Raw genomic sequence first — 15,018 nt, 5'->3', positions numbered from 1 at the left:
TCAAATTTCTATTTTTAACAAGGAAAAACTTTTACTTTTCTAAAAGTGTTGTTACTTCATAGTCGTGAAAAGTTACGATGTAAATAAAAATTGAAAGTACAAATCTTCCAAATACATAAACATTCATAAAATATTTCAGGAAACTTATAATTATTTTTAGGAAACATAATTTTGTCTTCAAATACTAAATTATCAAAGTTTGCAAATCTTACACATTTTGCTAGTGCAAGATTATATAAATAGAAGGCAGGAAATGCTACAGGCAATATTAAAATCCTGATTATACATAACATAATTTGTAGGTAATTCAGCTTTTTTTGTATAAAAGATGCTGTTCCATGCAATCAAATTAAGTGTCGAAGATTTATGGATTCAACCTCGTATTTTAGATAACAAGAATTAATCGGAGAAGGACGACCAATAATTAATAAACAATTTATCTGTATAACAAAATGTTTTTTCTTCTTCTAGAAAACTTGAAAATCATAGGTCATTGGTTATTTATTGTTGATTTGTGTATGGCACGATTTTCGGAAGACGTGACAAAATCCGTGTTATCTGACATCGGATTCGTAATCAGCGGCCAAAGATATCCCCTGACATATTTATAAAAAATTGTTCGTTTCTAGGTTTAAACTCTGTGACGTCGTAGTTCTCAAATGATTGAAACAACATTATGACTTGTCGATTTTTTTTGCGACGATTGATTTCATTAGAACATTTCTTTGCCAAAACCTGAATATTCACTTGAAGGTCATGGTTTTTTTTCTTGATTGTTTGTGGGTTTGATGAATAGTAAATATTTTGAAGTGCTAGGAAAATAACTAATTCTACATTTATAATAATTTAAAAATGAATTAAAAAATTTACCAGAATTTTAAAATCAAAATACCTATACGAATATTTTTAAGCGTTACAAACTTCGAGCTAAGATTAGTATACCATGATATATTTCGTACATACATGGTATAATACCCATAGGTTTTAATTTTAACACATGCTTTTAAAATTATCACCTGCTTCTTCTACACTAGATAAACTTGATCGCATAAAATTCTCATTAAGTTTGCAAATAAATATTTTTGTTTAGGAAAGTAAAAATATAGTTAGAAGAATCTTAATAAAGAATGACAGGTAACCTTAATTAATAACTTTATTAAAATAAAAGATTTGTTTACTAATATTTCTAAAAATATAATTTCTTTTCTATCTGTATTTATTATTTTCATAAGCAATTTTTGTACAGTGTGTCCCTAAATCAACGGATCAAACATAAACCTTTATTTTGACCAGATTTCGGTAATTATCATTTTTAGTTTTAACAATTTCTCGACTAGTATTAGGAGAATGATAATTTCATTACAAGTGAAGTAGGAAATAAAGTTTACTATAATTTATCCTTAGACTATTTCTTCACAAAGCCTCGTTCGTCACTGGCAAGATGGCGGCGCGAGTGACTGCGGACCAATATCGCAGCGTTTACACCGGCTAAGCATATGTATGCAAGTGTGAAGTATGATGACGTTGTTTTGCTGCGAAATTCCAAATAATTTTTTATTACTCTCTAAACCTTATTTACGTAAGATATAAATTTTAGTTCATTATTAACGATGAACTTTAATAAGGAATTCATGGTTTTTGTTTGGGTCGGTGATTTAGGAACACTCTGTATAAACGCATCTATGTCAAATATAATCAGTATTTAAAAATAAACAGGTTTGGAAAATTACCCAAAACATTCAATGAGTCATTTTTTTGAATCATTAATTAATATTCATGATTGCCAGAAGCAAAATAAAATTTATCAATTTTTTCAAGATATTACCTAAAAAAAACAAAATTAAATTTTAATCAAAACTTTCCAATAAATACATATTATTTGTTAATAATAAATAAATAAATTATTTTTGTTAATCATATAGGTAGCACAAAACTAACTTGTATACATAACACGGATGACGCATAGATTTCCTTTAACTAATTTTTGCTGTTTACTAAGATTCATCAAAAAGTGCTATTTTGGCAACTGGTTTCTTATTATTCTGTACCTACCTATAAGAATTTTTTTCAAAACATTATTTTCCATATCAAAAACTTTTGTTTTTTAATTTAATTGTTTCAAACAATTGTTCTTATCATACATAAAAGTCTTATCAAGATATACATACTTGGTTTATCAAATTTGCCAAAATGGTACTTTTTGATACAATTTAATGAACAGCGAATATATTAATAATAACTACAATTTTAATCCAATTTTGTTTGTATTACTCTGTATTATTTACTTTTTTTATTATCAACGAAATTTTGATTTTGGAGATTAATCAGTTCTTTAAAGCCGATTAAAGCCGATCCCGATATATATAAGGCATAACCTTAACACTTGCCACCGGCGCTATGTGCCCTTGTTACGGCCCTGCATTTTTTAATCAATAGAATGAATCATTTCCTAATGTAAAGTTGTCCATCTTATCAGAGAGAATGTATGCCAATTTATTATAATATTGTACGCACAAATGCAATATTTTTGAACCAACTAGTCGGTGGAGGAAAAATAAGTAAAAATCAAAAACATATAATGGGCATAATCCAAGGAATAAAATATTGTGTACCTAGATATACGTACCTGCTGATAATAAAAGTCTGGAAAAATTCAAGCTGAAATAGAGCAAAAGCACATTCACATTTACACTTGGGGTATATAACTGAATTGGATCTAACAGCTAATCAGTTATTGACTCTTTTCAAATTCACGCCTCAAATCGCGTGAATCACAAAAATTTAGTAACAGTTAGAAATTTCGAGGAATATTACTCAAAAAATTATTATAAACCTGACGGTCGCACATATGAAAAAAGGTTGCTTAACTTATAAACTTTTCAAAAATGTATAAATATTGGCGGCTCATTCTTGGTATGTCCCAAAAATCGATAATGCATTTGAAAGGACTCTCGTTGCGAATCTTTTGAAATAAATTTTTGATTTTTTGCTTGTGTGAATGATTGTGAGGCGATGCGTGCTTACAATTGTTATCTCCGTGCTGATAATTTCGCTACTTCGACAAGCGAGTGATAATAAAACATGAATAACTTCATATGCAAATATGGAGCACTATAGTAACTCAATAATAATGATATCATTTATTTAAAATGCATTACTTGTAAAGGAATGTGCAACGACAAAACATCATGTATTTATTTATTGCTAATTTTATGTGTGTATTTGTGAACTGAATTTACAACCACTCCTTTAACCTGAGACGAATTACATTACGTATTTGATAAATGATGTTAAAATTCAACTAATAAATGCATTCAGTTTAAGAAATATAATCACATACATAGTTTAGTTACAGCGTCGATAACTGAAACATGGGTACTGTCAAACATTCTCGTTCTAAAACACCCATAACCTCTTCTTTAGAAAACTATCACTTCTTTAACCCCCCATCCACACTCTTGCGGAGTATCCTCGCTGAGTATACTTCGCAATGTTAAGCGAAGTGAAGCACTCACCACCACAGTCTAGTACTTTTACCTTACTTCGCTAGTATCTCATTGCCTTGGCTGACATCGAAGTGGCAACAACTTCTGCGATAAGTCTATGTAAGCTATAACAACACTTTTTTTAAACAACAATGTTGTAAACAAGCTACAATAGCTGCTTAACTACGCAAGTAATCAAGAGAATATGGAAGTGATACTCGCCTGAACTCGTGTTGCCTTTGACTCGGGTACAAGAAAACGGCTTTGTCACCGGACAAAGCAAGGCGCGAACAGGTGAGACACCAAAATTCATCAAGATACCACCAATCACCTCGACATGCTTGTTCTTCCTTGGACTACGTGCTACTTCGAGAGAATATGAGCGAGGTTTTACATTCTTAACTTCGTTGTCTCGTTTACGTTAAATCCTCCTGAAGGTTTCATCATTTTCGCAAAGTGCTGATTACGCCCCTTTCATTTGATACCAAACACGCTTTCATTAAATCGAAATTTGTTTTTCGATCCTAACTGTATGTCCTCTATTGGGCGCTATATTAAATTGCATATGCCACCACATAGTCTATGACCAGCGGACGATCAAGAACCGTTTAACGATACCTCCTTTGTCAAATAATGATAAGTATTTTAGAAGCTAGTAAAGAACAGATGAACATACATACATACCGGTCAAACACATAGTATAGCCGGGTTAAAAAGGCGTCTTTTTGAAGTCATTGTCTTTGCTGGGTTGTCGCAACACACATTCATATTAAATGGGCCATGACGTCATATTGAAAATAAATCTAGATTTTACTTTAAAGAAAAACAGCTTACATTATATTTATAAAGTTATTATTATAAAACAAAACGCATAACAATACGTTATCTATATTATTATAGAATAAAACTTCTATTATATATTATTTGGTCTAAACGTAATAAACAGCATGTGCTGTTTGTCATTTCTAACAATGTGAAGGTCACACAATAAATGTATATTACTATAACTTTATTGAATTTTATTATTGAAAGATCTGCACTGAATACGATCAATATAATATAATTATCTTTAAACTACAAAAAAAAACACAACAATAACCTTTTATCGTTTTATTTTGTTCCAGTTGTCAAGCAGAAAATAATGACGACACCACAATACAACAATCATCATATCAGTGCTAATAAATAATACAAGAAGAAGAAGAACTCATTGTTCTGGATATATAAACACAATTAAATTTAAATGATTTCAATTGTAACAGCTATCATTTATAGTTTCTATTGAGAAAAAAACCAAATAAGTGACTTTTAGAAGAAAAAACATTCATAGCTGTTGATTGATGTTTTAAAATATTGTGATTTTGAAAAAAAAGTGTGATTTATTTGATTTTTATAATAGTTTATAACCGTTTGAATGGGTTCAATGTTCAAAAATGACTCTTACAATGGACAATCATAAAATAGCAAACAAAAAACGTGGGTCATGGGACTCAAAGGTAAGTTGATTAGGTTTTATATAACATAATTCTTAAGAAAATCTGTAGGTATGTTAGTCACCATATGATATAATTTATACCCGCCCGCTTTGCTGGGCGGATAACTCTAACTTATTTGAAAATGAACTTTTCCAAGTTTTGAAGGTCCAATCATTAAATTAACCTGATTTTTATACTTTTAGGATCAAAATTAGCCCATCCACCGAGTTTCATCAAATTCCAAAACAAATTTTTTTTTTTCGTTTTTCTCGATTTTTTCAAAGGGATATAATATATCTCCTTAAAAAATTGCAAAAAATCGAAAAATTTTTTTTACCTCCAATTTCGATAAAACTCAGTTTATAAGGTTATTTTGACCCAAAAAATACAAAAATCGGGTGCATTTATTGACTGGTCGAATAGATTTTGAGATACGGACTAAAATTGATCCAAATATTGCGATATCTCAGAAACTCTGCATTTAATCATTAAATTAACCTGATAAAACTCGAGGGTCGTACCAGAACCACCTTACGGCTTGTTAGATCAGATATTGTATCTATGATTTCTGATCATCATATCACTAATCGATAAACAATTCTGTACCAATTTTTATATGAACTACATAATTAATATGTTTTCTTAATCTATAAATAATTTTATTAATAATAATTAAACTTTCTAAATAATTGTTTTATAATAAAAAACAATAATATTTGTAATCATAAATTCTATTTTTAAATGATAATAATTAAATATAATTATGAAAAAACTAATTATTGCAATTTAATCATTTTATAAATATAAGGAAATAACATTCAAGATACCGTTAACTATTTTATTAAGAAAAAAAAAAAAAAAAACTTAAAATTACAATAAAAAATGTTAATCTGAATTTAGTTTCATTATTTGGGTTATTGGCTTAAAGCAATTTGACGTAAAGTTTCATTTCAATTTCATACAATAGAGATCATGATATCGTTTTAAATATTAAATATATGTATTAGTATATTCTTTTTACCCGACTGCGTGATAAAAAGAGTGGTAATGTGTTTATCAGTCTAATATAAATATGCATGCATGTATGTTTATGTATGTTCCTTTGTGGTACACTAAAGAGACCAGGCGCGAGAGGCAATCTTGATGATTCTAACGTTATTCGATTTACCTTAATCTTGCTAGTGTCTCTAAAAATATGTTAGTTATAAAAATTAATTATGTCGACCAAAAGACGCCATATTATGACAAAGAGAAAAAGGAAACTGAATAGGTTTTTGAAAATTCAAAAATTCAAAACTAATAAGTGTAAAATTAAAAAGTGGATCCTTTGAGGTCCATACGAATAACTTCCCAGCTTAATAAGAACCAATAAAAAAAAGAGTGTATAAAATTATGTTGCATTTCAAAACAACAATATTTGAAATTTGTTAGACAGTATATTACTTTCAAGCTTTCAAGCCTGGCAGAAATTCTGGTCTCTAAAAGAAGTTCCCAGAGGATATTACTCTTTAAGGGTTAAAGCTCAGGTAATTGATACATGACTCCAGTTTTAACGTATGAATGTCAATCATGGGCTCTAACACACATAATTAGCAATAAACTGGATATCTGCCAGAGAAGAATGGAACGCCGTATACTCAATATTACCCGGAAAGATAAAATTAGAAATAAGGTAATACGTTCAAAAACACAAATTTGCTCAGCAAAGTTGATTGCTAAAAAACTAAAGTGGGTGTGGACAGGACACATTATACGATCAAAAACCGATCGATGAGCAAACCGAATTATATTCTGGACACCAAGAATGAATAGTAGAAATTGTGGGAGACAACGTTAGAGATGATCGGAGGAGTTCAGAAACTACGGTGGAAATACATGGTCGAGAATTGCTACTGACAGACTACCGTGGAGAAACGCATTAGACATTCTACCCTTATTGTGATTACATTCACATTTGTGAAAGAAGAGGCCGTTGCCCATTTACTGGGATCAAGGCTTATTATAAATATATAACTTTCATACAAACAACTCATGCGTTTGTGTCAACTTCACCACTCAACCCCGTACGGTAGTTGTATCACATTCGTGGCACCATTCGTCATGTATGATCTCGCGATGAGGTTGAGACAACCTCATATCGCTAGGTATTAAGAATTTTTTTCTGTGTACTATAAACAACTCATGCGTTTGTGTCAACTTCACCACTCAACCCCGTACGGTAGTTGTATCACATTCGTGGCACCATTCGTCATGTATGATCTCGCGATGAGGTTGAGACAACCTCATATCGCTAGGTATTAAGAATTTTTTTCTGTGTACTATGTAGTACTTGTATTAGTTGAGACGAAAACAGACATTAAGATAATCAGAAATGTAATTCCAGGTTTTAAAATGCCGAAATACCGATTTTGTAAATAGTGAAAATCTAAAAGGGTACGAAACATTGCCCTTCATTTATAACGTAGAATATAGATAATAGATTTTTGATTCAACATTTGTATAGACAGTCAATGTATCATTTCTAACGGTTCATATAAAATATATTTAAATAAATTATTGCCATCGGCAATGTCACGCTAGCATTAACTCATTAGTTTTTTTCGTTGAAGTACAAGAACGTGTTGAATGAAATATATAAAATGTATTAAAAATTTAATGGAAAAAAATCCATCAAATACAAATAATAACGATGTGCCGCTTGCGTACGCTGCTTACATACGAAAGAAATTGGTAGTAGGCACATAATACATATAGGCATATAATCTGAGCACTAAACTACCTGAAAAATATTTTAATATTGAAACAGTGATGTATACCTATAGTTAAGGTGATTGTAAACCTACAGTATTGTAAACAAATTTTGATTTATTGCACGGTACATACATATAAACCAAATACATCGTTTGTAGTCAAGTAAAGAGTTATTTTTAGCTTTACAATATCACGTAACTACAAAAATATATAATATATTGTGTGCAATTGAGGTTTATAAATTTGATAAAATAGATATCGCTCTTCAATCATCAATACCCTAACTATAGTCGTCTCTGTTCATCAAATGATGGATCTTTGATGAATTCATAGTTAAATTAAAATTTTGTTTTAATATCATCGACAACTTTATATTCTTATGGTATTATTATAAACTACAAGATTGTCTAAATATTTTAAATAGTTTCTTATCACACTCTCTAGATTTTGATATAGAAATATCCAATTGAAAAGATAATCTATATAATAAAATAATAATTAAAAGCCCGAGGACCTAGGAATTTTTAGTGATTTTTGGGAAACTTTGTTAATCAAAAAATGTATTTATAAAGTTTTATTGAAATCCCTAGTATTATTCAATACTTGCATATCTCCAAACAAATTTGATTACCAACAATAAATAAACTTATTCATCCTATTCCCGCCTTGATTTCTTTTAAATGTGTGATTAGATTAAATAAAAATTGCCCATTACTTTTTGTTTTAGTTTACTTTTAATCATGTATACGATATTTATTTACATCATGGTCTCGCGATTATAATTGATGATTTTTAATATGATACATACAGCGTAAACTAAATATTAACAAATTCTCTTTAATTAAAAATTGCCCAGATTACAATTGCACGCAAAATATTATAACAATAGGTACACTTTTTTATTAAAAACTAACACATAATATTATGATTCTCTTTGAATTGATGTTAAAAGTTTAAAATATCTGTAACAGATAAAAACTATTTCGTACACATATTTACATTTTCAACCGTAAACTATTGTTTTTTTTTTCAATCAATAACGGGAAATTTAAAATTGCAATCATTGAATACAGATGAGTTTTTCATATATTAAAGACGGTTTTATTGATAAATTATTGATCTGTAAATAATTTATTATGTGATTCATACCCAATTATTTTTTTAAATTAACTTTTATAAATCATTTCAGTATTTGGTATATCGAAGCTACTTTCTTTCCAAGATTGCCAGATTAATTCGTTCCTAAAGCGGTAAATGGTACCTTAGAAAAGTAGTAGATTTTGCGTTGGAATACATTATCATAAAAATTAATTTTATAATACGCAAAAATACGCTTCTCAATAAGTTAAGGGCCACTTAATCCTCAATTTTACCTTTATTAATCTTGTTCCGCTGAGATTTACAGGTGAAAGGGGTGTATTTGTCACCTAATCCTAAAGATTACCTTTTTTTAACCATATTAACATCAATTTTTTGTTAGATATTGTAGAATTGTAATAGGAGTAGCGAGCGATTATCAAATTAGTTAAAAGCATAAATCTTTAAAAGCAGCATTAACATTTAAATATATAAATCTTTGAGAATATTATAAAATCTATTTAAAAAAGTTTTATTTAAGTAAGAAAATTATGCAGTATAATTATTTTGGCGTATAATAATAAAAAGTAAAATTCTTTTCTGCCGTGGTTTATTAATAAAACTAAGGTATACTAACTTTAGGGAAAATCAATTACCTAGGCTAAAACTTAATGATTTTGCATTTGTTGTCGTACTACTCCGATTTTAGCGAATTTAAAGTTACGCGATTTCTATATCTTCATGTTATATACGTAGTCTCATACAACGATGTATATAACGACATATTTCTCGGCATATGCCAATTCTCTAGGTTCCGTTTATCGCGTAATTTCTAGATATATATATATATATATATGTCACAGTAACAGTGAAATGAAAATTTAAATGCGTAAATGAAATCGCACACAGGTAAATCCTAGTTGACCAGCAATATTATTACAACTTATTTATTGAATTAATGAAACGTGTAATATATATTATTGTTTTTACCTCTATATATACTTTACTCAAAGCATTCTACAACAATAACGAAGAACGTAAAATAAAGATTTTGTTTTCAGTGCTTAAAATTCATTTTAAGAATGTATGAGCATGACAACAATGTTTGATTTATTAGTTCAAAATTTTTTATAGACAAACTTTTACTCAAAGAATGGTTAAAATTTCAGCATAGGTATCCATGCAAATTTTTAAGAAAAAAGTCATTGAAAATCGATAGAAAATACTTTGGCTCTTATGGAGACATCTCAAAAAACGATATATTTGAATGTTTTTGATAATTTTCACTTGGAATGAATGAAAATAAATTTAAAAAAAAAACTTTTTAATAGAAAGTAAACATATAAGTAATGGCATAGAAAAGAAAAAAACCAAGTGTTTCCGTCCATATAAGTGATGTAAGGGCAGGGTAGATATAGGGTTCAAATTATTTTTATCTTATTTTAAACTTTTATGATGAATTTTGTTATAGCTTCATGAATGTAGACGAAAAAAAGAATATTGTTCTGATCTATTTTTTTGAAAATCCAGTAACATCTTATTCAATTTGATTTGATTGTAGAGTATTACTATATATTTTGTATATAGATGTTCTGTGATTGTTTGACACCAAATTTTTTATATTAAAAAAATGTTAAGCATAATATTTTTATTTATGGTTTTCAATAAATCATATTATTAAATAATTAAAAAGGTATTAATTTTATAGTTTTTTTATGTCTACCTATTATATTTAAATATAATAATTATTGAAATGGATCAATGAATCTGTGATAGATGTTCAAATAATTTCTATTTTGTCATGAAAAATTTATAGAAAGTGTATCACAAATCCAATTGCGGTAAAATTATGCCAATAATAGGTAATATCTATGGTAAAATGGATTATTTCCACAACAGGCGCTTGCTTCGGTTGTTGATATTTTGAATCCTAAGCTCTCTTGTGTAAGCTAACTCTTTTATAAACAACTAGCTTGATACTCGATCACTTCGGTGGGTTTAAAAATAAAGACCACTTCGATATAGCCTTCACCTCTCTTGCTCTCACTTATCCTCCTTCCATAACACTTGAAATAAGAGTAGGAAAACCGAAACCCCCTCAAAATTTGAAACCTAAATCTCAAATATTTTTATACACTCATTTTTTTGAGAACGTCCTTAATATGATCACGATGTAAGTATACTAATATAAAATTTGGCTTCAGACAAAGCATAATTTGGTTTTACACGAACTGTAAATTATAGTTAATACTAACGATATTAAGTCCCGTTGGCTGAATGTGCGTAACGGTCAAACAAATGAATTTTTACATGTGTGTGTATTGTCGGCGTGTTTATTATTAAGTATCACTATAAACAATTAGTGAATAATGCAACAAATGTAATAATAAATATCCAATTATTACTGAATTATTACAAAAATATTTATAACCTGTATATATGTAATATATATCAAGGTATACTAAGTTTAGTCCTAAGTTTGTAACACTTTGATATGTAATATTGATGCTACCAACAAAATTTTGGTATAGGTATTATCATAAAATCACCTGAGATCACGATAATTAAAAACGAAAAGAGATATCACGCTGATATTTTTATAGTGTGCTCAGGTCTAAAGTGAGATTTAGTTCGGAAATGAGCATAATTTTTTTACAATTTTGAGAGCGTACACGAGTGCAAAAATTATGTTACAAGAACTTTAATTAATGCAATCGAAAGTTGCATTTCTCTGTCGAATTTGTTTTTATCCATTCTTGTTCGAGTTTTTTTGTCCAAGCTACTCAGTGATAAACCAAATTGGACACCCTCGAGTATTTTTTGACTCTTCATCATAGCTTTATCTTCAATAAATCTCTTGTTCAGTCTTTTCGCACTCTTGCACGATTCTGATTTAATAACTTTGAAACTTTTCTATTGGAGTTAAAAAATTTTTTTTTGTCATGAAAAGCTTTGAAATTTGACTAAAAGTCTTAAATGGTGTACGCTCTCTCTTTTATTGTGTCTTTAAATGTTTGATAACTGGTATTGGCGATAAGCCTTGCATTTTGAATGCGTTTAAAATATCAAAATATTAAAATAACTACAATTTAAACTCAAATCAATTCGATACTTTTATGTACCTATTCTTGTAAAAATATACCATGTGTGTTTGTACCATCTAGGCATATACATATCTGTAGTATGACAGAATACATCCATTTAGTAATGCATCTAAGGGAGAGGTATTATATACATGTATTGAACATTAGTTGGAAGACGCTTGGAGAGTGGGAATTTTTTAGTTACAAATAACTAGTAAGTTCATCAATCCCACTCTCTGCATGCATACAACAGAAGATCTGTCGTATCGTATCTGTAGTCTTACAACACTTGTATATAATACCTCTCGCTTAGATACATTACTAAACGGATGTATTCTGTCATACTACAGATATGTATATGCCTAGATGATACAAACACACATGGTATATATGTATACGTATTATATATATATATATATATATATATATATATATATATATATATATATATATATATATATATATATATAATTTTAATACGTATTATTATGTATTATTGATATTATTGTGGCCTGCTTTGGATATTCAATTGTATGTCAAGCACATCCACAAATTTAGCATAAATATGTATTAAATTATTGAGCTGAACACAGTGCAAATATCTACAAAATAAAATGACACAAGTTGTTCTTCATATTAAATGAAAAAATTATCTCATTTGATTTTTTTTTATTCAATAAATATTATTACAAATAAAAAGTGTGGGTGTATTCTTTCAAAGAATGATCCTCATTTTATTTCTTTTTTTACCCCGATAACGGTGTGGGTTATGTGTTTGATCGGGTTGTATGAATGTACGTTCGTTCATCTTTGCCATCATAACTTCTAAATTACTTATTATTATTTGACAAATAAGGTAAGGTTGAAAGAGTCTTGATCGTCCGCTGGTTGTAGGCTAAAAAATATGCATATCATTTACTACGATATATTTTTAACACAATAGAAGAAAAATAACGAAAATTAGAGACCAAGATAAAATAAATAGGCATTAAAACAATACAAATGGCTTTCTGAAACTACTATTTGTTTTTGTTATGCTCAGAAAAGTTGCATTCATATCGTAAGATTTGTTCAAATTCTACGTGGAATCGATGAACAAAGAATTTTTTGCGTGATGAAAACAACAACTTGATTGCAAATGGCTTTCTGAAACTACTATTTGTTTTTGTTATGCTCAGAAAAGTTGCATTCATATCGTAAGATTTGTTCAAATTCTACGTGGAATCGATGAACAAAGAATTTTTTGCGTGATGAAAACAACAACTTGATTGGTTTCAATGTGAATTCAAGCCTGTAATTACTTAATTTCATACGTCATATTGTTTGTATACAATAAAAGTAAACAAGATCCACTCACTCAATTAATCAATTATTTTTTACCTCCGTGTATAAATTATAAATTCGTAGATAAAGTATAGAGATTTCTAAATCACAAAATGTCAACAGAAAATTCCACTCTCGACTTGCAAATTTACGTGCAACAATAATTTTTTATTGGTATTGGTATTTAAACTAGTGGTGCGAGATAATTATTGTGGATTGTCAGAAACACTAAACTCAAATGCCTTTGTTACTAAACAAGTTTCAGAATTCGAAACTGGATGCGCTAATTTTGGCGCATTTAATAACTTTTGTTTAATTAAATTAAAAGCCGAAATTTGTCGTGCATTCAAGGAAAAAACACTTCGCTGACCTTTGACTGTATCTGAGAAATTGATTCAATGGAGCCAAAATTTCCCAACAATTCGGAATAAACCGATTGAACAGATTAATCTTCCCCAAAAAATTTTGAAGAGATTTAGGGGTGTCTGGAATTGGGGAATTTGAAATTGATTTAACGATAGAAGGAGATGGGGAAATTACTTCAGAATCAATTTGATAATTCAAACGCATTTTCAGATGTAAGAGCAAACTCTTACAAGATATAGCCTGACTAATAAATCTCATCGTTCTAGCAATTCAGAGTATTCAAAAAAGTCATGGGCTTCAAATCTTATCAAGGTATTCATTTTTTATTACAGGAACAATTACCAACTTGTTCTAGCTACTAAAACCTTTATACGGAGGTTCAATGATTATGTTAGAACCGGAGACTTATAAATATAATTTGCCTACATTCATTTTGGTATTCAACAGATACAAATATTTATTTATTTACATTTGTAGTATTTATTCTTTATTAATATAGAATGAAAACCACGATTATGCAACCAATATTTGGATCGATTTTAGTCCGTATCTAAAAACTATTCGACCTGTCATCAAATACACCCGATTTTTGTACTTTTTGGGTCAAAATTACCTTATATACTCAGTTTTATTGAAATTGGAGATTAAAAAAATTTTTCGATTTTTTGCAATTTTTTTACAATTGGGTTGGGTTGGGTTGGGTGCGCAAAAATAATTTTGTTTTGGAATTTGATGAAACTCGGTGGATGGGGTAATTTTGATCAAAAAAGTATAAAAATCAGGTTAATTTAATGATGGGACCGTTAGAAAGTTACAATGTCAGCGAATATCAGGAGCAATACTTCATTTTCAAAAAAGTTAGAGTTCCCACCGAAAAATTAAAATCCATAAAATTGTGAGCAAAAGAATGGATAAGTAAGGGCTATAACGTGAATTTTTTTTTTTTTAAAGGAAAAATTGGCCCAGCAAAGTATTCTTATAAATGTATTTCACTGATTCAGTGGCTTAAATTTTATTAATTTGAGATCTTAACTAAACTATTTTGGTCAAACTAGATCAGGCTATTAGGTAATAATATTATTAAGATTTAGCTAATATTTAAAATAATATTAACTGTTGTTTATACTTCCTAAGCTGAACACAATAGCTACGAAAAGAATTTTAGTATGAAACGAATTTAGAACTTAAAATGATTTTAATAATTTGATCTTCTTAAATAGAATAATAACAAGTGAAAACAAACAATTGACTGAGTTAATTGGTGAAATACCATACATAAACAGTGTTGATTACTCTATCACATTACTCTTACATACATGTCACACATACATAACTAATATAACTGATATTCCTATGTAATACACACTATACAATTTACGCCTTATTTGAGCCCTCACGGGTAAACAGTGATGTTTACGAAAAAATGTATGAAACAAAAGTTGTTTTGTTTTTTATAAG

The 15,018-nt window shown here is 28.9% G+C and overlaps 1 protein-coding gene across 2 annotated transcripts in view; it reads left to right on the top strand.

Moving 5' to 3' along the window:
* Nucleotides 1-15,018, top strand: part of LOC123295534 (atrial natriuretic peptide-converting enzyme) — a 41,607-nt gene that overhangs the window by 14,377 nt on the left and 12,212 nt on the right. The window contains exon 2 of one of the 2 annotated variants that reach the window (XM_044876917.1): nucleotides 4,610-4,981. In XM_044876917.1, the coding sequence (XP_044732852.1) occupies nucleotides 4,919-4,981 (63 nt within the window). In that variant the 5' untranslated portion in view covers nucleotides 4,610-4,918. Of the gene's footprint in view, nucleotides 1-4,606; nucleotides 4,982-15,018 lie in introns of those variants that run through there. The other variant, XM_044876918.1, reaches the window with a different exon arrangement.

This window comes from Chrysoperla carnea, chromosome 3, assembly GCF_905475395.1.
Source record: "Chrysoperla carnea chromosome 3, inChrCarn1.1, whole genome shotgun sequence".
Lineage (NCBI taxonomy): Eukaryota > Metazoa > Arthropoda > Insecta > Neuroptera > Chrysopidae > Chrysoperla > Chrysoperla carnea.
This window is presented reverse-complemented; position numbering and strand designations above follow the sequence as displayed.